The sequence below is a fragment of the Bombus bifarius genome, unplaced genomic scaffold (genome assembly GCF_011952205.1).
Source record: "Bombus bifarius isolate JDL3187 unplaced genomic scaffold, Bbif_JDL3187 scf7180000008218, whole genome shotgun sequence".
In the NCBI taxonomy this organism is placed as follows: Eukaryota; Metazoa; Arthropoda; class Insecta; order Hymenoptera; family Apidae; genus Bombus; species Bombus bifarius.
The window spans coordinates 1335836-1360147 of NW_022884519.1; the positions used below are offsets into that span (position 1 = coordinate 1335836).

At 37.2% G+C, this 24312-nt stretch overlaps 2 protein-coding genes across 5 annotated transcripts in view; both read right to left on the reverse strand.

The window, feature by feature from the left end:
* Positions 1-24312, reverse strand: part of LOC117211202 (tyrosine-protein kinase Btk29A) — a 344145-nt gene that overhangs the window by 280281 nt on the left and 39552 nt on the right. For all 4 annotated transcript variants that reach the window (XM_033454872.1, XM_033454871.1, XM_033454877.1 and 1 more), the window contains one exon: positions 1261-1554. In XM_033454872.1, the coding sequence (XP_033310763.1) occupies positions 1261-1554 (294 nt within the window). The remainder of the gene's footprint in view (positions 1-1260; positions 1555-24312) is intronic.
* On the reverse strand, positions 12845-13585 carry LOC117211206. Its single transcript, XM_033454882.1, has one exon. The coding sequence runs from the start codon at positions 13551-13553 to the stop codon at positions 12984-12986; it is 570 nt and encodes a 189-aa protein (XP_033310773.1). The 5' UTR covers positions 13554-13585; the 3' UTR covers positions 12845-12983.

Genomic DNA, 24312 nt, shown 5'->3' on the forward strand with positions numbered 1-24312 from the left:
AGGAAACAGGATAAATCCAACAAACAGGAGAATTTAAATGGAAATTTAATACAAGACTGATCGTTAGACCAATGAAATAACGCAATTTCCTAGTTATTCCATGCAACGTGAGCTCAACAACTGTCAATTCTACTGAAACTGATTGGAATTTCAAAGCCACTAAGGGGTCCTAATGGAATCCGGTATTAACTGACCGGACATTTATGACTAGGGGAGAGTTTGTCTTGGAATTACCGCGACGCTCGCTAATATTTAACTGGAAGGGGGCTGGTGAGTTTCGGTAAGCCCGAAATACGGCGCGAAGTCGAACCGGAAGGAAGCAGGCCGCAGATTAAACGGAAAACTAGCGTTGAATTTAACATTGGCCAACTCATGGGATTAATTAAGCTATTAGTCGATTGGTCGAATCTATTTTAAAGCTGGTGAAAAGTAGAATAAAAAAAAAAAAAAAGAAGCAAAGAAGAGAAGAAAAGAAGAAAGTTCATGGAAACAGATTATTATGGAAGAAGAATAGCTTCGTTAACTTCGCGAAGATATCTCGGTGAAACTGTAAGAAAAACTTGAGAGTTGCACTGAAAGATCTTGAAACACGAAATTCATGTCACACGTTCGTCGTCTTTAAAAAAGGTAAAACGCTCGACGTATCAAAGAAATGTGGTGGTTTGCAGGTTTTATCCTCTCTTTGCCACAGTCAGCAGATAATTTTCTACTGGTTTCTTTGAAACGTAGACCTTGGCAAGCGTGGCGCGAAAGAGTCGCCAGAGTATCAAGTTACAGCATGTATACCTCTAACCTTTGAACTTCTCACTTTAGTTTTCACAATCGTCAGTTCGCTAATTCCTCTATCGATCATCCTATAGCATTCCACGTGCGCCATCATACTTTCATCTTGTTTTACCACGTCCAGGTTACCAACAAAACAAGAAAAATCTATTCTTCATACTTTAACCTTTTAAAGATGGATCGCCTGCAGCCTGTCGTCAACTTAATCCTATGTTACACAACATTGGCAAATACAATTTAGAAATCTTGGAAAAATCCGATTTTGAAACATTCGCGATTCTATCGCATTCAAAGTGCGCGCGTTTCTTTTCTAAGCGTCGCGCCTGCCCTCTGCTGTTCACGATCGGAACTACCGATGTAGAAGCTTTGGAAATTATTTTTAAAATCTTGCTAAGCAAACAGAACAAGAGAAATAAGAACGTAGATCGTAGAAAAGAAGGAGATACAATAAGGAGAAAAATGAAAGTTGGTACGAACCGATAGTTGAACGGGCCTGCGAGTGAACGATGGGATTGTTGTTCGCCTCTGAGTTGGTCGTCTGTGGTCGATCGGTTATGGCGGCAGTGGTGGCGATGGTGCTTCCGGTGGCCGAGGTGAAGCTCAAAGTGGACGTGGAGGACGGGTTCGTTGCGTTTAACGGCTTAGAGGACCAGGAGCTGCAAGTGTCGCAGCCCTCCGCGGAACGTGTGGACAAGCGGCAGCAGGACCAACGCTTTCCACTCCACAGTCCGGCGTGGTAACGACCGCTTAGGCCAGGATTCTCGCTGCACACTGTGAACAGACCAACGAACCGTCGAATTAGATATTTTATTAACAAATTAGAATATTAGTTTTATTAACAAATTGGTTATAAATCGTTAGTTACAAAGCTTACTTTATGACTAGATATGTTCTATTCTTATGTTTCTTTTAATAATTTAATCAATAAAAAGCCTTTAACATTTTAAATGCCGCGCCGAAATCATATGTTTCGCTGAGGGCGCCACAGTGTTTTAAGACAGTGCACCGTTAGATGGAACATCTGTTCTCATTTTTTTTTTTTTATTGATGTTTTAATAAAAATGTTTAATTGTTTAATGTGGCACTTTTTATTTTAAAGTATCTTCTATTTATCGGTTGTATTCAAAATTCATAACTGTCAATTTTCATTAAATTTTTACGATTGTAAGAAGTTGAAGCGCTCCGGTCCCAACGTGGCAGTCAAAATGTTAATAATTAAAGGAAAAATATTTTCATAATTTCTATGAAAAATATATTTGCACCAGAAATTTCTTGCTACTTCTGTATATTTTTTAAAGTCTCTTTCATAATTTATCAATATCATCATGACGGTCCAGTCTTGTTACAGTTCTAATGAAATTTCAGAATGTTTCATGTAATACACGTAATTTATTCATGAAAGGTTTCTACGAGTTTCTGGTGAACCACTGTATGTTAAACGCGTGATGTGTGTTTATAATTAATTTGGTTACCCTTCTAATTATTTATATCCGGTCTGAGGTGGTGGTTGGTTGCAGATGTAAGTGCCCAAGAAATACTTTCGATGTTCAACAACAAAGTTTATTTAACAATCAACAGTTAACAAACAACAGTCAACAATCAACAGCCAGCAATCAACACTCAACACTCAACAGCGGAAAGTCAACAGTCAACAGTAAATAGTAAACAGTTGTGGCGGATGAAAAGAGAGTTGTGTGTGCGTTTCGTCCCGGGACTACCGGTGGACTCGTCAGTAAGGCTATGCCCGGTAGTCCCTGCCTTAGACGTAGAGGGAGTCTCGCTAGGTGCGGTATTTGTATCAATCGTTCGTATATTCGACCGCTAGCGAGTTAGACAGACTCGTTGTCGTCGTAGCCCCCTAGTGTTGGCGGTTGCTACCAGCGGATCGCCCGGGAGGTGTTACGCCGCGTTGATGCCTCGACCTGTCGGCGTCCTATTGATACCGATCCGCCACACAGTCAACAGTCAACAGTCAACAGTCAATAGTAAACAGTAAACAGTAAACAGTAAACAGTAAACAGTAAACAGTAAACAGTAAACAGTAAACAGTAAACAGTAAACAGTAAACAGTAAACAGTAAACAGTAAACAGTAAACAGTAAACAGTAAACAGTAAACAGTAAACAGTAAACAGTAAACAGTAAACAGTAAACAGTAAACAGTAAACAGTAAACAGTAAACAGTAAACAGTAAACAGTAAACAGTAAACAGTAAACAGTAAACAGTAAACAGTAAACAGTAAACAGTAAACAGTAAACAGTAAACAGTAAACAGTAAACAGTAAACAGTAAACATTAAACAGTAAACAGTAAACAGTAAACAGTAAACAGTAAACAGTAAACAGTAAACAGTAAACAGTAAACAGTAAACAGTAAACAGTAAACAGTAAACAGTAAACAGTAAACAGTAAACAGTAAACAGTAAACAGTAAACAGTAAACAGTAAACAGTCAATAGTAAACAGTCAATAGTAAACAGTAAACAGTAAACAGTAAACAGTAAACAGTAAACAGTAAACAGCCAATAGTAAACAGTAAACAGTAAACAGTAAAGACTAAAAAATAAACAATAAACACTAAAAAATAAACAGTAAACAGTACACAATAAACTGTAAACAATAAACAATAAACAATAAACAACAAACAATAAACAAACACGCTTGTCGAATATGTTTGCTTCGCTGTTGCGCTAGACCCTCTGCACTTCGCCGTTACGCTAGACCCTCTGCACTTCGCCGTTACGCTAGGCCCTTTGCACTTCGCCGTTACGCTAGACCCTTCTCATTTCGCTATTTGGAACGGAATGAATCTTTTGTTCAAAACCAAACGGATTCTTTTCTCTGTTGCCCCTCGCTATCCCCACTACGCACGCGTTTGTTAGATGTCCACGACGGTTGCCACGTATGATTTCTTCCGAATATTCGGCGAAAGGACCATAGGGATATCGATGGTACATTGTGCATGTCAGCCTTACGCTTAGATGACGTAGCGCTTTGTGTGGCGAAGCCGTCGGAAAGTTCCGTCGTCGAGTGTCACTACAGATCTTCCGATCGTAACGAGAATATCTTAAATTTCAGCAAAATATAGATCGTTGTTAATACACGTGATTTCCCGTTTCCATTTAATCCTCGAGTTTTCCCCCGAAATATCGCGAATCGTTTTGTTTATCGAAATAGATAACAAAGGGAAACGCGATATAAAAATTTAGAGACTGCCAACGAGATTAATTGTGGAGATCGTGGATCTGATTGGCAATGAGCATTAAATGAACGCATGCTGCTAGAGATCTATAGTTCGATTTCCATTTTTAACGAAACAACAACCGAGAGTTTTCAATTTTTCAAATTATTCCTTCGAACGAGAAATGAAAATATACGTCATGATTCTGTCAGAGGAAAAGGGAAACAGAATCCAGTTCGAATCGATGATCATTAGCCTCTAACGGGAGAAGACAAAAAGAACCAAATATCGAAACGCCATTGGTTCACGAGACAACGTTCGATTTATTCGAGGCGAGCTTTCGCGTCGTGTTGTATTTATCTGGCAAATTATCTATCGCATCCCTTCCCCTATTGTTCCCCGCGGAATATCACCGATGAATTTGATAAAAATCATGCTTGCGCTGTTTTATCTACGAATCTGATCAGCGCACACTGCCCATTCCTCACTTTCCACCACATCGACAAACAACAGCGCCATCAAAGTACCTAGCAACTTCCCATTCGCGGAACTACGTTCCTGGCGAAACTTTTCCTCGCTAGAGAGAAAAAAAAGGATCGACAGAAAAATTTTTCCCCGTTGTCTCACCGTGAAGCTTTCTCGCATTTTGTTGGGGTCGCCAGCGGGAGACACCGCGAACTACAGAAATGCATTCGAGAAGTACGGAGGCGAGCAACATGGCGATAATTAAGAGGAATTGGTCTAACCTCTTCCAGTACGAAAACTGTTCCTTTAGACTTTGAAAATTCCTTCTTATACTTTTGCCACTTGGACTTATACTTTTTGTAGGATAGCCATTGTAAGAGTTAGAAAAAATTGTACTACAATTGGGATTTGTAACATCTTAGAAATTTTTTTCTTTTTTTTTATTATTTATTTATTTACATTTTACAATTTGTCCAGTAGGACATTTGGTAAAATATTATAGCTTAGTGATATAGCAATATAGTGTTACGTTTTGTCTGGCTCGTTTTGGTTGCGTTGCCGTTAATTTTTGAATTTAGATTAAATTGTAGTATTGTCTGTTATTTAACGCGATTTGAAATTAAATTCCACGTTTCGGCTAACCTGCTATGCGCAGGAGTACTGGCACGGGAGAGGATTAAAGTTGGTGAAAATAAATGTTCGCTTAATCCTGCTATATTATTAGACAAATATTCTTCACAAAAAAAAATGTTTATTCGTATTCTAATTGGATATTGACAGAATAGTCGTTGAAATTCCGAATGCTCGGAGTTACAATCGTTCGCAATACGTTTCGCTCTTATTAATTACAAGATTTTAATTTCGATAGATTTTCGATAGTTTACAAATTGACAAATACAAACACGTCGATTAACAAGACTAGCAAGAATTGGAAACTAATGAAACAAAGAACTAAAAGCTAAAGAACTAAAGGACTAAAGAACCTAAAAGCTGAGAGCAAAACTAAGAGCTAAAGGAATTAAGAGCTGAAAACTAAGGAACTGAAGAATTAAAAAACAAAGGAATTGAGAAATTAAGAGCTAGAGGAATTAAGAATTAATCGCTATGAACAAGAAATTACTTGCCAGGAAATGGGAACTGATCGCCAAGAACCAAGGAGTTAATCACCAAGAACTGAGAAAACTAATCAGCCAAAACTGAGGAATTAACTACTCTAAAACTAAGGAATTATTACCGCTTCTTCTATGCCGCTACGCTTATTTATATTTAGGTCTGCCGTGGAGGGGTTGTCATGTGACGGGTTATTCCGTGGGGGTTTGACGTTCGAATTTGGTTTATATACAAATTGTTAAAATTTATTTAAATTTCAAATTGGAACGCTCACTCGCGCTATTGGTAGTTTTGGCCTACGTTACGGCGCGTGCGCAGCGCGGGACGTGACAATAGCATGTGGATGGCTACCCCCAGTGGGATACCATCTTCGAATTTGATTGATTTATTTCTTTAGTGTGGTGAGTGTTTGTATGTTAGGTTACGTCCTTTGTGAGATCTGTTGGGTGTTTCCTTTTTAATCTTCTCTTAGAAATTGGTAATAATATGAACACGAGTGTAAATAGTGGACTGAAAATTATAGTGTTATGAGGTTATGGGGACATAACCTAACAAACACGATGATGGTACTCCGCTGGGGGTAGCCACCCACATGTTATATTAGTATACCGCTATAATTACCAAATGTCCTACTGGACAAATTGTAAAATGTAAATAAATAAATAAATAAATAAAAAAAAATGAGGTTATGGTTACAGTGGACGCTTATTCGTTCAAAAACATCTGAAGACAGTAAACACATACAGAGGTGTTGGACAGAATTCTTATATGTCATATATGTATCTGTATGTATATATTTGTATAATACGTATATGACATAAAGAGGCATTTCCATTATTTTTTCCAACCTCTGTATATAAATATATTTCATAAAAAATATTATAAAAATAAAAAAGGGAGATTTCTGTGTACATAGAATGTTACGTCGGGCGACCGTCTACCTAGACCAGGCCTAGACGTACCCTCAATAGTCTTAAGGACCCATCATAAATCCCAGTAATTTGCTAGCTAAGCTCCTTCAGACCCAACAAATATCTTTTTTCGGAATCATTTCTAAAGACTATGGTCTACTACGGCTTAACAAGGGAAAGTTAGTTTTTCTCACGTACGATGCTTCCTACTAGCAACTTTCTATCGAGGGCGGCTAAGACCTTCCTAGTTATCCAATCAGACCAACCTTCGTTTATCCAATCAGAAGCAATGTATACTGCCCTCACTTCCTGACCTACAATGTCATGAACAAATCCGATGGTCCCGTGCGCTAGACACACCCATCGCTAGCTTTCCTCCGACACAGCATCGTCACCCAAGCTCGCTGCTCCTACGACCTCAGGAGGGTCAAGTCAACCACTTCGCCTACGACATCAGGAGGGTCAAGTCAGCTACTTCTTCTACAGACGCGTCTAAGTCTAAGCATAACGCTAGAGGAGTATAATTCACATCAACTATCCAAGTCAGTTCTCGGGATCACCGAACATTCACTTCCTCCATTAAGCATCCTCTAGTGCTACGTCCACTAACGTACTAAGTTCAATTATAAGAGCCTTGCTCTAGCGTGCATATCTGTCTTACCTTCGGGCGACAAATTGTCATCTGGGAATTATATCTACTCAACAGTGTAACTTAAGTGTTGGAAATAAAACCTTATAATTCTGTGAATCACAGTGTTATACTAACTCAATCACCCCTATTATCTTAACGGAAATCGGGGGATCGATCAACCCGTGGTGTCGATTGCTATAATCGTAACGGGAATTTACGACTCCCGTTGATGTCTCTCCTCGCGATTGGTCGAAAATACATAGAATATTTGATTATGTTTGGTATTGAGTTTATGAGAACGTATTCAAAAGTCGGGATTTTGAGAATTTCAATTTAATTATACAGGGTGATTGGTAACTGGTGGTACAAGCGGAAAGGGGGTGATTCTACGCGAAAAAAGGAGTCGGAAATATAGAATAAAAAATTTTCGTTTGAGGCTTTGTTTTCGAGAAAATCGACTTTGAATTTTCGCTCGGTACGCCTGCACTTTATCACGTCTCGTTATAACGGATCTCACTGTAGATCGTTGTCTTGATAGAAAAGTTTAAAAAAAAAGAAAGAAAAAATTAAAAAAAATTTTTAATAAATAAAATAAATAAAAAATTTTTTTCTTAATTTTTTTTAATTTTTCCATCGAGACAACGATCTACAGTGAGATCCGTTATAACGTGCCGCACGCGTACCGAGCGAAAATTCAAAGTCGATTTTCTCGAAAATAAAGCCTCAAACGAGAAATTTTTATTCTATATTTTCGACTTCTTTTTTCGCGTAGAATCAGCCCGTTTCCGCTTATTCCACCAGTTACCAACCACCCTGTATATTTCAATGCTTGCAAGTATGTTCCTCGGAACCTAACCAAATCTAACCCGGATGTTTCGAGTTTTGCGTGCATGTTGTCAGTTGTACAGTGGGTTGTATCGTGTTCGAAGACAAGAAAATCCACAGACGAATCTCGTGCGGGGAAAATAAGAGGTCAAGAGGAACGATAGAGCGTGTAACAAGGGGGGGGGCTAAGAATTAATTAATCCAAGTAGCTCGTTAAAATGCGATCCGCGGGAAGAAATAGTAATAATTCCGAGGATTACAATTAGATCCCTTGACCTTGTTTCAGATGGGCGAGCAAGTTGTTGCGTGGAAAGCAACGAATATTAAAATCGAACGTTACCACGGTGGATGGTGTTTTGTATTATCGCGGTAGGAAAATCTCATTTTTAGAGATTAAACTGGCGAAACTAATTATTAAGATTGACACAGAATATGCTGCAAACGTGTTATTTGTAATTAAATAATTGTCTGGAAATGATGCATCAAGTAAATCCAATGCATCAATTAAATCCTCTACTAAAGTAGATAACTGTCATTGTAATAATTTTTACTTTCTTTTTTTAAGATAAAAATCAGAATAATGGTAGATGTTTCATATTTTGTTGAGATTAGCTGATAGAGAAACGAGTGGATGAATTTGTAATAGAAAAATATATTGAAACAACGATAAGTACAGGTATAGTGTATGAGGTCAAAATCAAATACATTGTTGCCATTATTTATTAATTTAATGTGTGATATTGTTGAGGTTAAATGATAGAGAAACGACTGGATGAATTTTTAATAGAAAAATATATAGAAATATAAATATAGGTATAGTGAGATCAAAATCAAGTAAATTGTTATCGTTATTTATTAATTTAATGTGTGATATTGTTGAGGTTAAGTCATAGAGAAACTACTGGATGAATTTGTAACAGAAAAATATATTGAAACAACGATAAGTACAGGTATAGTGTATGAGGTCAAAATCAAATACATTGTTGCCATTATTTATTAATTTAATGTGTGATATTGTTGAGGTTAAATGATAGAGAAACGACTGGATGAATTTGTAACAGAAAAATATATTGAAACAATGATAAGTACAGGTATAGTGTATGAGGTCAAAATCAAATACATTGTTGCCATTATTTATTAATTTAATGTGTGATATTGTTGAGGTTAAGTGATAGAAAAACGACTGGATGAATTTGTAATAGAAAAATATATTGAAATATAAGTACAGGTATAGTGAGATCAAAATCAAGTAAATTGTTATCGTTATTTATTAATTTAATGTGTGATATTGTTGAGGTTAAATGATAGAGAAACGACTGGATGAATTTTTAATAGAAGAATATATAGAAATATAAGTATAGGTATAGTGAGATCAAAATCAAATAAATTGTTATCGTTATTTATTAACTTAATATATAATATTGTAGAGGTTAACTGATAGAGGAACGAGTGGATGAATTTCTAATAGAAAAATATATTGAAACAACGATAAGTACAGGTATAGTGCATACACCTCATAAGGTCAAAATCAAATACATTGTTGCCATTACTTATTAATTTAATGTGTGATATTGTTGAGATTAACTGATAGAGAAACGACTGAATGAATTTGTAACAGAAAAATATATTGAAATAAGTATAAGTACAGGTATAGTGTATGAGATCAAAATTAAATAAATTGTTGTCATTATTTATTAACTTAATATATGATATTGAAGAGGTTAACTGATAGAGGAACTAGTGGATGAATTTTTAATAGAAAAATACATAGAAATATAAGTATAGGTATAGTGAGATCAAAATCAAGTAAATTGTTTTCGTTATTTATTAATTTAATGTGTGATATTGTTGAGGTTAAGTCATAGAGAAACGACTTTTTAGATAGAGCTTTTCTTGAAGTAATTACTTCAACACATTTAATAATGAAATGTCAATATACTTCAAATAATTAGATTTCGCTGGCTGAATATTATAATGATGCAAAACTGTAATGTCATACAAAATTCGTCATATATTGTTCAAAAATTTAAAACTATGTAAGGGAAACATGGAAGAATTGAGATATGTGACAAAATTCAAGTTCTCAAAATTCTAACCTATACCATTATGATCTTCAGTCTTAAACCTAAAAACCCTTAAGACTAAGGAAAAAATTCCCTCTAACTTGAGTCATACTGTGCACTCATACCACAATTTTTGTATTCTACGTAAAACAATCGAGTTTCGAGCAATTCAACTAAAAGAAAGGAAAAAATACGAGTGCCGAAGAACAAGTAGAATGTGCACGCAACGCTATGAAAGCACTGACCCGCGGACATCTTACAGAGGCCGGAAAAACGTTTCGCATCCGCCCTCGAGAGCACGAAACAAGTGGCCGCTCCTCGGAACACGTGAAAGGCTATTCACGGGCTTTTTGCATGCGGCAACGATCGTCTTTCAGACGATGCAACGTCTCAAACGCACGAGCTCGCGTAAATCGACGCCCTCTATGAAATTGATGTTGCTGGGGTAGAAGAGCCATTCTCATGAATATGATTTACGTAGGTCATTTCGATAATTGAAACTCCTCAAGCGAACTTCCTTTACCTTGAAAATCATTGTGAACACGTAAAATCGTGAGAAGTCTGGTAAAAATAATTCTTATCCTATTGTCCATGAATATTTGAATATACGTTATTATAACACGTTGACTGCCGTGCGTGTTTTCAATGAAATCTCTTTCAGGCCACGAGTGCCGCAGAACCAAGCGTACTCTGCTAGATACTCCCACCGATATTTTAGATAACTTAAAATCTCTGCCCTAATTCGTTACAATGTGGAAAAGAAAAATGGAAAACTTATTTCTTAGTGAGTCAAATAACAGTGAAAAAGAAAGCTTTTACGAGGTTAAACACAAATTCGGATGGTAGCGATGAGGAAGAAATCAGATTTCCTAGAAATAGAAATATAAATAGGATTACATCGTCTGATCCTGATTCGGATATTGATAAGTGCAATCGTGGTGATACTGAACGTGATTTTACAAGAATTTGTCATTGAGGAAGAAAGAAGAACCGACGAAACCGAGGAAAGTACAATTCAATTTGGCGAATGGGATGAATTTAATGGTCGGCAGAAGTCATTTTCTTTTCCCGAAACAGACGGCTTCATTAGGCAATTACCTGACGATGTCAATCCATATCATGTGTTTCAGCTGTTCGTCGATGACGAAATAATAAACTTACTTGTATCAGAAAATTGAAACAAGGAAGAATGTAAATATTAGAAGATTTAGAGAATTATTAGCTGCAAAATTATTAGGGCTGTCTGAAAATACAAAAAATCCTTGTCTTCCACGGAGTCAGTATAATATCGCCGTCCGGGAAAATGATTCCGGAAGAAGCATTAGACGCGCATGCAAACTATGTTATGCGGATAAAAGACGTCGAACGGACCGATCAAAGACACGGAAGAATTTAAAGAAAACAGCAACTTATTGTCCAAATTGTCCCGACCAAACTCAGCTTTGTATAGAATGCTTCAAAATTTTACATTCTAAATAATTTTCTTAATAAACCATTTTCGTATTACTTGTATAACAATTCAATAGTTTTATTACTTCTTGTGGAATATCTTTTCAAATACCTACGACGATCCTTCGCAAGTAGTCAAATAAGAGTCACCCGTATACGGGTGACGCAGCAGCGTCAGAAATTTTGCTGTCACCCGTATATGGGTGACACGCCCCTGCCAAAAGCTTTGCTGTCATCCGAATGCGGGTGACGCGGTCTCGCCAGCTTTCGCCGTCACCCAAATGTGGGTGACACACCCGCTGCCAGGGACTTTGCTGTCACCCGAATGCGGGTGACGCGGTCTCACCGGCTTTCGCTGTCACCCAAATGTGGGTGACACCCGCTGCCAGGGGCTTTGCTGTCGTCTGAACGTGGGTGAGGCGACCCTATCAGGAACTTTGCTGTCACCCGAATACAGGTGACACGGCTCTGTAAAAACTTTGCTGTCACCAGAACACGGGTGACGCGGCCCTATCAGAAACTTTGCTATCACCCGAATATGGGTGACGTGGCAGTCAACCTGATAATACATGCAATTGTTCACCAAAGTATTTCAACACTTACAGAAACTTTTTATTACAGAAAGTGATAAAAATTATAAAAGCTGATGAACTTTTCGTAAATCCACCTTTTTTTTAAAAGTCTCAATTTCATTCAATCACTGTTCAATTGTTCACACAAATGATCTAATTCTATAAGTTGATTTAGTCGAATAAATGAAACACAAAATAAATTTGTAAAAATAATAAGTGTAACACCTTCGCTTTTCCTTGCTTTTCAATTTTATGGATTTGATCAGTGCAACTTGTTATCGTATTTAAGGGAGGGGGGAGGGGGGCGCTAAGGTTAATTCGTACAAAAAAGGCATGTTTTTGTGAATTTTTTATGACGACACAGTTAAAATCTCTTTATTAAAACCAATAGTACATTAAAGTATGACATTCGAAGAATGTTGTATAAAATTTTCACGGAGAAATATTAAAAAATACGGCAATGGCAGCAATTATTCGGACGTGTCTCGGAAAAAAGTAGAATTGCTCATAACTCGATGCTGGATCATTTAAAATCAAAAAATCAAAGTTTATTCGTTAGGTAACAGTTTTCCCCAGGTAACGCTGGCAGGGTTTTGCGAAATTTCAATTTTTCACTTTTTTGGAACACTTTGAATGGAAAAACGCGGTTTTTTGCGAAAAAATCGGCTAATTTGTTATTGTAAAATAAAAATAATTAACAAATTTGAAAAAACTCTCCAGCGTTACCTCGTAAATTATGTACAGAAATAGTGTTCAAAATTTCAAAAGGCTCGGTGCAGTAGTTTTGAAGTTATGAGGGGCACCCCGACTTTGAAAACGTGAGTTGTGGTGAAAACGCTTTGAAGTTTTGAACACTAAAAAAATCTGGTATAAAACGTTCATAAGCGAATTTTATCGGCTTACCTCACACTAAATCATCAATACCAGGTCCATAAAGGATGTTGCTATCATCCATGATGTCTAAAGCATCCTTTTTTGCTCCTGTCTACGACCAATCCTACCCTTCTTTAGTTTGTCTTTCAGCTTCCTGCTCTGCTCGGCTTACACGTATGGAGTCAGTTGATCGCGCCCAGTCATGAGCGCTTGATCCACTACTGATTCCCATGTCTTGCATGAAGGTTAGTAAAGCAAAAGAACCTTCGTTGAAAACACTGGCTGCCACATAAGCTGCAATTTCAACGATGACAGAGGTTTCACTCAAGTGCTTCGGTGAGATTTTCCAAATAAGTTGGTTCAAACTCTCATTGTTGGTCTGCGTGAAGCTTCCGACACATCGCTCCAGGAGAGCATCTTTGCTCAGATCTTCATAGATAGGCTTGATGGCATTCAAAACATCCTCCGGAAGAGCACTGTACGTGTGTTTGAACGAATCCAATGCATCAGCAGCTGCAGCTTTTTGCCATTCGCACCAGGAGTCCGCGCCGCTCGGGCATTTTTTATGCTGCGGATTCTCGTCCGTCGAACTGTAGTGAAAGAACGTTGCCCAGATAGCATTCTTCATACTTTCCACGGAATCAGAGTAACGTCTAATAGCCAAACCGTAGTGTACCGTCAGTTTATCGATCATTTTAGCCGTAAGCTTCCCTTTAGCAGACAGACTCTTTCTTTCAATCTTCTTTTCAGCCTTAGTTTCAGTATCGACAACGGTATTGTTGACTATTTCACGTAGACGAGTGCCCATTCTTTTTTGAACATGTTCTACACATTCTTTTTTCACTATTGAAAAATCATCGCCATAAGGTTTAGAATTCACCAACTCGGAGTAAGCTTTAGAGTCACTGTCGCCGATATAGTTGCGATATCGTACACCATTCTTTACCGAGCGTTGAAACATGGTTTTTATCGCTTCGACCTCTATACTTCCAGTTGCACCGGTATGATTTGCCCGACACTTTCCAGCACTTACATGGGCTTCATGCCACTCTTCGTATTCGGCAGAGTTTAATTTATGTTCCCAAGTTTTACATTCATGGCAGTATGAACTTTTGACGAAAATGTCAAGAACTTTACCTGTAAAGTAACCGATTAACGAGGTGGCGCCGAATAAAGATGAGAAGCCTCTTTTCTTCCATGTTCCGTCGGCCGATACGGTGAGTTCGTCGGCATCTTCAGTCTTTTTCTCTTCGGCTGTTGCTGCTTTTTCTTCTTTTATAGCAGATAAAAAAAATCGATTCGCTACTTCTTTTACGGTCGAGCACATTTTTTTCACGTAATCATTGTACGTCGGTGTCGATAAAAACCTACTGGACAAATCCATCAAGCCGCAGAACTTTTCACAGCCATCTAATCCAAGGCCTAATATCCTCATCACGAAAACAAACCGATAATTAACTTCGAAAATACCAGAGTTTATTCTTGCACTAGACGGAACATTTGTAATCTGTTTACAGCATTCGCACGACACTTTGATGTTAAATCCAAGGCCTTCTTTCTTAGTCGAATGAAAATTTACTTTTCCATCACATTTCACACACTTCACTAGCGTAGCAATTGTTGAAAAGACTAATAAAAAATCAATTATCCTATAATGTTTTTCAAGGTCCTCCGCAACTTGATCTTCAACGGTCACTTTTATTTTTTTAGCCGACGCGCTACTCGTTGAAATGCCTTCGTTTTTACGTTTGTGCGGAGGTACAATTTTTCTAGGTCGATATAATCTCGAACCAGTTGCTTTTCTATCAGCTCTTGTAATTTTTTTAGGCATTTTAGTAATAATTTAACACAAAACTTAATGAAAACGGTTGAAACTTAATGAAAACTTAATGAAAGCGGAAAAATATTTACCGCTACACCAAATTTTATACTCTACACTGACAAAATATACAGTACAGGTATAAGGAGGTTTGTACTTCAGTGAAAATTTCTATAGATAGATCTGGAGGGTAAGATTAGGTATTATATAGAGAGCGAAACGTCTGCCAAGTAAGAATAGCACGCACGGGTCGGGTAGGTATTAAAATCCGACATGTATAAAAATACTCGTAACTTGGTCAATTTTGCTCCAATCAACTTGAAATTTTTACACGATATTTTTAAGATATTATGCATTCAATCAAAAAAATAAAAAAATACAAAAAAAAATTTTTAATACCTCACCCCTCCTCCCTTAAATAAACGTATTACGTTTGTTACGCAAAAAATTTAAGGTGACATTTGGTGTAGCGCGTTAAATAATCACTCGGTGTTTAGGTCACCAATATATTTATTTACAAATGTCTTTTTTTGATCGCGTCGCGTATCGCTCTCAATCTCGCTGCACGGTTACAACTCGACTTCGTCGCTTGCCGGTTCAAACTTAACTGTCGATAGGATTCGATTCTTTTCTTTTTGTCACCCCTCAATATCCCCACTATCCACGCGTTTGTTAGGCGTTGCCACGCACGCTTTCTTCTCGAATACTCGACGAAAGGACCGTTGGGATATTGATGGCTCATTAGGCACGTCGCTTCGGCGATATACATTGTTGCCGAGTGCCACCATACATTTAAGAATTTGATTAGTTCCGCAACGAGACCCAACTATCGTGGTTATTGTCGTGAAAGCTTTTTAATCCAAATATTTTCACTGACCTTTATACGTACAAATAATATTGTAAATTTGTATGCCTCCGTTACACGTTGACGAAAATCAGGGAAATCTTTTTCACTGAATTCTTTTCTGCTAATGAACCATGGATTTCTTCTCTAAGTAGATCCACGAGAAGTTGGCATAAATGGAAGCAGATTTTGTTACGGTAGCTCGTATTCATTAAATACTCGCACAACTGCTAAGCAGCTTAAGCTTCGCCGTATATTTTTAACGCGAGAAAGAAAAATTGAACTTACGAGAAACATCGATTCGCTGGCCAAAGGTATTTCCAACAATGGGAATCAGCTTAATACTCAATAGCTTAACAAAGTAGCGTAATCTGGTCTGAGCATCGAATAAACCAATTGTGTAAACCACTGTCAATTTTTCGCCTGTATGAATCTTGCAAAACGTGAAAAACGAATCGAAATCGACGAAAACTTTTCTAACGATAATAAAACTAATTTAACCATCGATCATTCGATCCGTGCGCCGCGAACAATCGCTTCGACTGTAGAAAAAATCCCGATATTTTCCACTAGATCTGGATGAGAAAAAATAGAGCGCTGAGTTTTACATTGTTACATCGGTTTCATCGAAAGAGAAAAGAACGATGACACCAGAGTGAGCCAAGGGATAATGTTCGTAGTTGATTCGACATGTGGAAGAAAGATGGGAAAAAAGATTGATGGGTCGATCGTTTTTCAAAATGCCATCAACAAAGATGTGTGATTTCGTGACGTTAATGTGCTCTGACAATTAACACGCAGAACTTATTGTTTAACAAAACGTCGATAATGATCCATTCACACGTACTTCCCCATCCAATCGTCTTTAATACTTGATGGCTGTTATATCGGCAAATGATCGAATTGAAAGCAGATTATGCGCGAGCGTATTCCACGCGTAATGAACTTCCACGTGAATACTTTCGAAAGCAATGACGCATAGTAGGGAATCAACAGATATTGGGTTGGCAACTAAGTAATTGTGGATTTGGGCAACACCATCTAATTGATAAAATCTGCAACCACTTAGCTACCAACCCAATATTAATGTAAAGTATTCAAATGTATCAAAGTAGTGGATAATTTAATTAAAATGCAAATGAAGAAACAATTGAAGGATCTTTAAGTTACAATCTTTAACTTTTGAGCAATAGTTTAGTAGAAATAATTGTTAAAAAATAGAAAGAAGCTGGTGACTATAGTAATCTTATTGGGTTGGCAACTAAGTGATCGCGGATTTTGTCACTAGGTGGCATTGACAAAATCCGCAATCACGTAGTTGCCAACCCAATATAACGTAATAACAATCGAAATATAAAAAGGTAAATCACTTTTCAGAGTCTAATGTATTTTTAACAGAAATTTTAAATTACCTCAAACTACTTTCATAATCTTCTTTGACACTCTTACTCTTGCGCAAAGTATATTCTTATTTACTAACTGTTTATTGAACCTTGGAGTATTAATTTCGTTCAGTAACAATACAAAAACTGGATTTTGTAGATCTCAGAATGTTCTTTTGTATCACGACTATATCTCAAAATATTAAATTCACTATTTTGGCAAAATGAATATATTGGGTTGGCAACTAAGTGATTGCGGATTTTGTCACTAGGTGGCATTGACAAAATCCGCAATCACGTAGTTGCCAACCCAATATAACGTAATAACAATCGAAATATAAAAAGGTAAACCACTTTTCAGAGTCTAATGTATTTTTAACGGAAATTTTAAATTACCTCAAACTACTTTCATAATCTTGTTTGACACTCTTACTCTTGCGCAAAGTATATTCTTATTTACTAACTGTTTATTGAACCTTGGAGTATTAATTTCGCTCAGTAACAATACAAAAACTGGATTTTGTAGATCTCCGAAGTTTCTTTTGTATCACGACTATATCTCAAAATATTAAATTCACTATTTTGGCAAAATGAATATATTGGGTTGGCAACTACGTGATTGCGGATTTTGTCACTAGGTGGCATTGACAAAATCCGCAATCACTTAGTTGTCAACCCAATATAATGTAATAACAATTGAAATATAAAAAGGTAAATCACTTTTCAGAGTCTAATGTATTTTTAACAGAAATTTTAAATTACCTCAAACTACTTTCACAATCTTCTTTGACATTCTCACTCTTGCGCAAAGTATATTCTTATTTACTAACTGTTTATTGAACCTTGGAGTATTAATTTCGTTCAGGAACAATACAAAAACTGGATTTTGTAGATCTCAGAATGTTCCTTTGTATCACGACTATATCTCAAAATATTAAATTTACTATTTTGGCAAAATGAATATATTGGGTTGGCAACTAAGTGATTGCGGTTTTTGTCACTAGGTGGCATTGACAAAATCGGCAATCACGTAGTTGCCAACCCAATATAACGTAATAACAATCGAAATATAAAAAGGTAAACCACTTTTCAGAGTCTAATGTATTTTTAACAGAAATTTTAAATTACCTCAAACTACTTTCATAATCTTCTTTGACACTCTTACTCTTGCGCAAAGTATATTCTTATTTATTAACTGTTTATTGAACCTTGGAGTATTAATTTCGTTCAGGAACAATACAAAAACTGGATTTTGTAGATCTCGGAATTTTCTTTTGTATCACGACTATATCTCAAAATATTAAATTCACTATTTTGGCAAAATGAATATATTGGGTTGGCAACTAAGTGATTGCGGTTTTTGTCACTAGGTGGCATTGACAAAATCGGCAATCACTTAAACCCAATAGACTCTCAGCGAGACAAAAACACGATTATTCAAATTTATTTCTTTCCAACTTACAATTTATTATTATCATGAAGAATTGGTAATTGTGGTGTTCACTGGAAATTACGTTCCAAGTTCACCGACACGAGGCCCTACACAACCTGACACAGGTGTCTAACTTCCGTCAGTCAGATGCGGTCCGGAAATCGCGTGTTTACGAGGAATGTGGCCTAGACACGATTAATCTTTATTAACATGGACCTCGCTCAGCGGAAATTCTCTCCAACGACTGCATGCATATGCATTCGTTCGCAAAAAGACAAAGTGAAAGAGGGGGAGACAGAAGAGGAAAAGACAGAAAGAGAGAAGAGAGAAAAAAGAGGGAATTGCAGTAGTTTAAAGGCGTCGATCGATATCAAAGCCCGGAGCAATTTGTCGGCGGAGACAATATCGATGAGGAACTATTGTACACGACAGCCCCGGAGCCTACGAAAGTGCAAAGTAGTCTAGTTCTGCTTATTCGTCTTTTATCCCGTCCTCCCTCTCTAATTATCCTCGTTTCCGTCTACCTCTGACTTTTTTCTTCTCTCATTCTCTCTCTCTCTCTCTCTCTCTCTAGCTCGCTCTTTTTCTCTTTCTCTTTCGTTCTTCAACCTCCATCCGCTGTCTGGCGGAACGACGGCCGAAATTTCAACGGAAATCTCGTAATTAATCGCCTCATTAGCATGTACGAGTCAGCGAATTTGATTTATATTCTATCGTATAGCGTACGCGTTATGGAAAATGTAGCTTTCAGTCAAATAAAACGATCAAATCTTATATTTCTCGCCTCACTGATATTTTACATTTTTCTTTTCTCCACTGTTTGAGAAAAATATTTTCAAACGCGTTTGAACGTTTCTACTGGTTTTTCTGGAGTGAGAAGGCCTCAGTGATTCTATTTGGAAAAAAGCTTCGAGTGCATCTTACCGGCTGCTTCGTTGCACTCGAGGTACAAGCGGATGGTTGTAAGTTGTAGGTTAGATGTTCTTAATGCATGCAGCTTCTTCCTTTAGATTTTATCTCTACGTGTTAAGTAATGGTCGACTTGGTTTCCTGGTGAAATTCATGTTTTTAAATACTCAGAAAGGTATGTTTGAACGATAAGGTAAATGTAACGCTATCGTCTTTTTGGCTTCTTGCGCTGAAAATTAATGTTGCAATATTTCTCGATATTTTATAATATGTCGTATAATTCATCGCTGATGTTTTTTCACTTTAACCATAACTTTGGTACGTAGAAAAATAATTCTAAATATATCGTCAGATCTTTTCTGTTCAGAATTACAGCACTCGACGTGTCTCAAAGTGTTGACTTTTTTTATTATAGCCGTACCAATATAATCGAATGACATATGAACCCGATAGTTGGCCAAAAGCTAATACAATTTTTTCCATTAAAGATTTCTTCTTTAATGGAAAGAAAGGAAGCCAATCGAATGTATCCAGACAAATTGACAAATATATTGGCTGGTCCACACGGTCGACGGTAAGGAAGAAAGTCGAAACGAAAAAACCTATGAAATGGCAAGGTGATATTGCATTCCTCTTTCTCATTGGCCTTTTTTTAAAGGAGAGCCATTCGTTCAAGCGTTCAACTTCCACCAGGAAATATCGCAAATCTTTACTTCACTTTTATTATTTTTACTAATACGTCCGATTTCTACGCTTTACGAAACACACGATGCAGAAAATAGGAAACGAGGAAAGTTGTGGATGGTCAAACGAAGTAACAAATTAAACACTACCGTGATCAACGAAAAACTTGCACGTTGAGAAGATTCCCAGATTTTCTAACCTCCAAAAAATGACCGATCAATGGTAAAAGCAAAAACGACACAAGATAGGAATATTCCTGTTGAGGTTAAGGTTGACTGATTGAAGAACGAATGGATGAATTTGTAATAGAAAAGTACATTGGAATAATTAAAGACATAAGTATAAGCATAAGTTTATGCTGATTCAGATCCTTACTCTGTTAGTGTTACTAGACAATGGAATGATGTGGAGCACGTTCATATATGTAATATCGTGATGGAATATATTTACAATGAATGGATGATACAGGTGTTAATCGGACAGAAAAACGACAGTTGTTCTACATGAACTAATCGCAGCAAACGTTTAATAAACAGCACAACTAAATAATTAATCGACTCGACTTTCATAAACGCAATCAACACTCTCTCGGCAACGCAACTCGCAATCACTGTTGATTCGTCTCTCGTTCCTTAGCAACCACTCGTGGCCAAGATCACGTAGGCCTCCTCTTTCTAAAACTACGCGATCGAAACGAACGCCTCGGCTCTCGCGACATTCCACGCGGTTCACCCGCCAACTCCCGGGCCCCTCGCTCGCGATACTATTTATTTTGAAGAAAACTTCGATAGTTATGATATGAAATTATACATCTTAAATTACATGTATTTCTTAATACAATTTTCATTAATATTTTCATTATTATTATACATTACTTTATCTTATATATTCTTTTTTATTTCTTTATTGTACTATAGTTTATTCTATTTTGTATTTATTTCATCCATTTTACTTATTATATACGTTACTGTTACTTTCTTCGTTCGCACTTCAATTTAGGAAACGGCTTCCTCGAAAATATTCGGTTGGCAACTACGTGATTGCGGATTATGTCATTACCACCTAATGACAAAATCCGCAATCACTTAGTTGCCCAATGTTGAGGTTGAGGTTAACTGATTGAAGAACGCGTGGATGAATTTGTAATAGAAAAGTATACTGAAATAATTAAAGGTATAAGTACAAGTATAATTTATAAGTATAAGTTTATGCTGATTGACATCCTTACTCTCTTAGTGTTACTAGACAATGGAATAATAGGGAGCACGTTTGTATATTTATAGGAAAAGGATATTACCAAGAAAGTTAACCTTATAGCCTTGGCTAGAGACTACAGGGAACATAACTAGAAACCTGTTTATTAGTTCCTTTGTTCCTAGACCTTGCAACCCAAAACATAATGCATACTCAAGGGTACAATAATATGCACCGCTCCTTATTTAGAATATTTCTGCGTAATAGCAGTCCTCAGGTCACGAATATACATAAATAAAGATGTAGAGTTTTTCTTGAAGTAGTTACTTCAACAATTCCTATATATGATATTGACGTGAACGTTATGTAAAAAGTTAGGGAAGATTATTCTTTGCCGAGATATAGAAATAAGCAATTCTTTAAAAATTGATATCACGACAGGAACGTTTTTGAGGCAAACATACAGGGAGCATACATACTTTATACTGAAGACGAAAAACAGGTTCGCGAAAATCTACTCGAATATGAAAAGAAGAGCAGAAAGTAAGAGAGAAACGCAAAGGTAGGAATTTCTGTTTCCCGCAGTCGGATGAGAAGAGTCACTGTCAGAAATTTCATACAGCAAAGCGAATTTTAATGGCGAAATATCCGCATAAAACGAAAATTTGCGGTGACCAAGCCCTCGAAGTTGATGCATCACTGCGAAAGACGAAATAAGTTTCACGAATATGGAAAAAAATGCCGGAGTCGATTTCCCGTGGCGTCCTCGTGAATAATAACGAGCTCTCCGTGCGACGAGATTCTTCGAAAACTCGTTAAAAGTTCGGCCATCCTGGTGACAAATCAATCAACTCTGGAATCCAGATACGCTGCCGATATCCTGCATCGATTCTTATGATTTCTGGCCCGGTTTTCGCCTATGAATCACTTTCCATCGACGAAAAACCGATACCTGGCTAAGTTTCTCGTTGGGTTTCGCGTCGATGGTCATATTTTCGCCGGGGAAATTGCACGAAATCGACGGGGCGAAGCTTGCGCAGCGAAGTTTCAAGCTAAATCAAAGATGAACGAGGGAGTAAGAGACGCTTTGATGCGAATCCAAACGATATTTGATGTAAATTGGTGTAAACTGCGCGAGAGAGATTCTTTGATCTTCGCAATTGCGAAACAATTAAGAGCTAGCATGCCGCGAGCAATTCGAGTAGTTTCTTGCGAGCCTCTGATGCAAAGTGAACCAGGCTTTTCTTTGCTATTAGATTTAAGCCACATTTAACCGACGTTTCAGTTCGAAATCACATTCTCACACAAGAATATTATTAACCACATGTATTATATCTACGAATTATATTATACAAATGAGGTAACATTGGGTGTAGCGCGTTAAATAATCACTCAGTGTTTAGGTCAAAAATATGTTTATTAACAAGCGTCTTCTTTTGATCGCGTCGCGTATCGCTCTCGGTTTCGCTAGTCAATCTCACTGCCCGGTTACGACTCGACCTTATCGCTTCCTAGTTCGAACCTAACTGTCGATCGGAATCGATTCTTTTCTTTTCGTCGCCCCTCAATATCCCCACTATCCACCCGTTTGTTTGGCGTCCGCGAACGTTGCCACGCACGCCTTTTTTCTCGAACGGAAGGACCGTTGGGATATTGATGGCTCATTAGGCACTTCGCTTCGGCGGTATACATCGTTGCCGAGTGCCGCTACACAAATATTGCCTATTTATATCTGTGTTTATATATCTGTATTATGCAAAGATTGGAAATTTCCTGGTAATTTCAACGAGCCGCGAAATTTTCTACAGATATTAACGTGCATTAAACATAGAAAACTTCGTTTAAATGAACGTAACTATTGGGTTAGCAACTAAGTAATTGCGGATTTTGTCAGTAGGTGGCCTTAGCACATTCTTTTGTTTTGTTAACGTGTTCAAAGCACCTAACCCATATTGTTTTCATGTTGCTTGGACTTTCACCTTTAATTTAGTAAAACAATTGTATCGATTAGTTATTTAGCTCATTTTTATTCCAATTTAAAAATGGAAGAACAACACGCACATTTCAGACATATTTTATTGTATTATTTCCGAAAAGGCAAGGACGCATCGCAAGCACACAGGTTATGTGCAGTATATGGGAATGAAGCTTTGAAAGAGAGGCAGTGTGAAAATTGGTTGGCAAATTTCATTCTGCTGATTTTTCACTGAAAAATGCTCAACGATCTGGCTGTCCAGTTGAAGTTGACGAGACTCATACCAAGGCCATTATCGATTCAGATCGTCATAGCACAACGAGTGAGATTGCAGAGAAGCTCAATGTATCGCGTACATGCATTAAAAAAAAATTAAAACAGCTTGACTTTGTCAAGAAACTCGATTTATGGCCCCCTCATCAGCTTAAGGAAATTCATTGGACGCAACGCATTAGCATCTGCGATTCGCTTCTGAAACGCAACGAAATTGATCCATTTCTGAAACGACTGATTACCGGCCACCAAAAATGGATAGTTTATAACAACGTTAATCGGAAAAGATCGTGGGTGATGCAAGATGAACCAGCCCAGACGACACCAAAATCTGAGATTCGCCAAAAAAGGACTATGCTATCAGTTTGGTGGGATTATAAAGGAATTCTGTACTTTGAACTTTTACCAAGAAACCAAACGATTAATTCAAACGTGTACGTTCAACGATTTGCCAAACTGAGCGATGCAGTTCAAGAAAAGGCCAGAATTGGCGAAACGTAAGAGTGTTGTTTTCCAGCATGATAATGCAAAGCCCCACACATCTTTGTTCACTCGCCAAAAATTATTGGAACTAGGTTAGGATGTGTTGTCACATCCGCCATATAGCCCTGACCTTGTGCCTTCAGATCACCATTTATTTCGTTCTATGCAGAATTCCTTAAATGGTAAAATTTTTAATGACGCTGATGATGTAAAGTCACATTTAATTCAGTTTTTTGCTGGCAAAAATCAGAAGTTTTATGAACATGGAATTGTGACACTGCCTGAAAGATGGCAAAAAGTGATCGACAAAAACGAACAATACCTAATTGTATAAAGTTATATTTCTAAGCAAAAATTTTGAATTTTCCTTTTTATTTAAAATACGCAATCGCTTTCCACGAATAAAAGGCTTTTGTTTTGGTATTAGATTTACAAGATTCTCGGCCATACACAGAAAC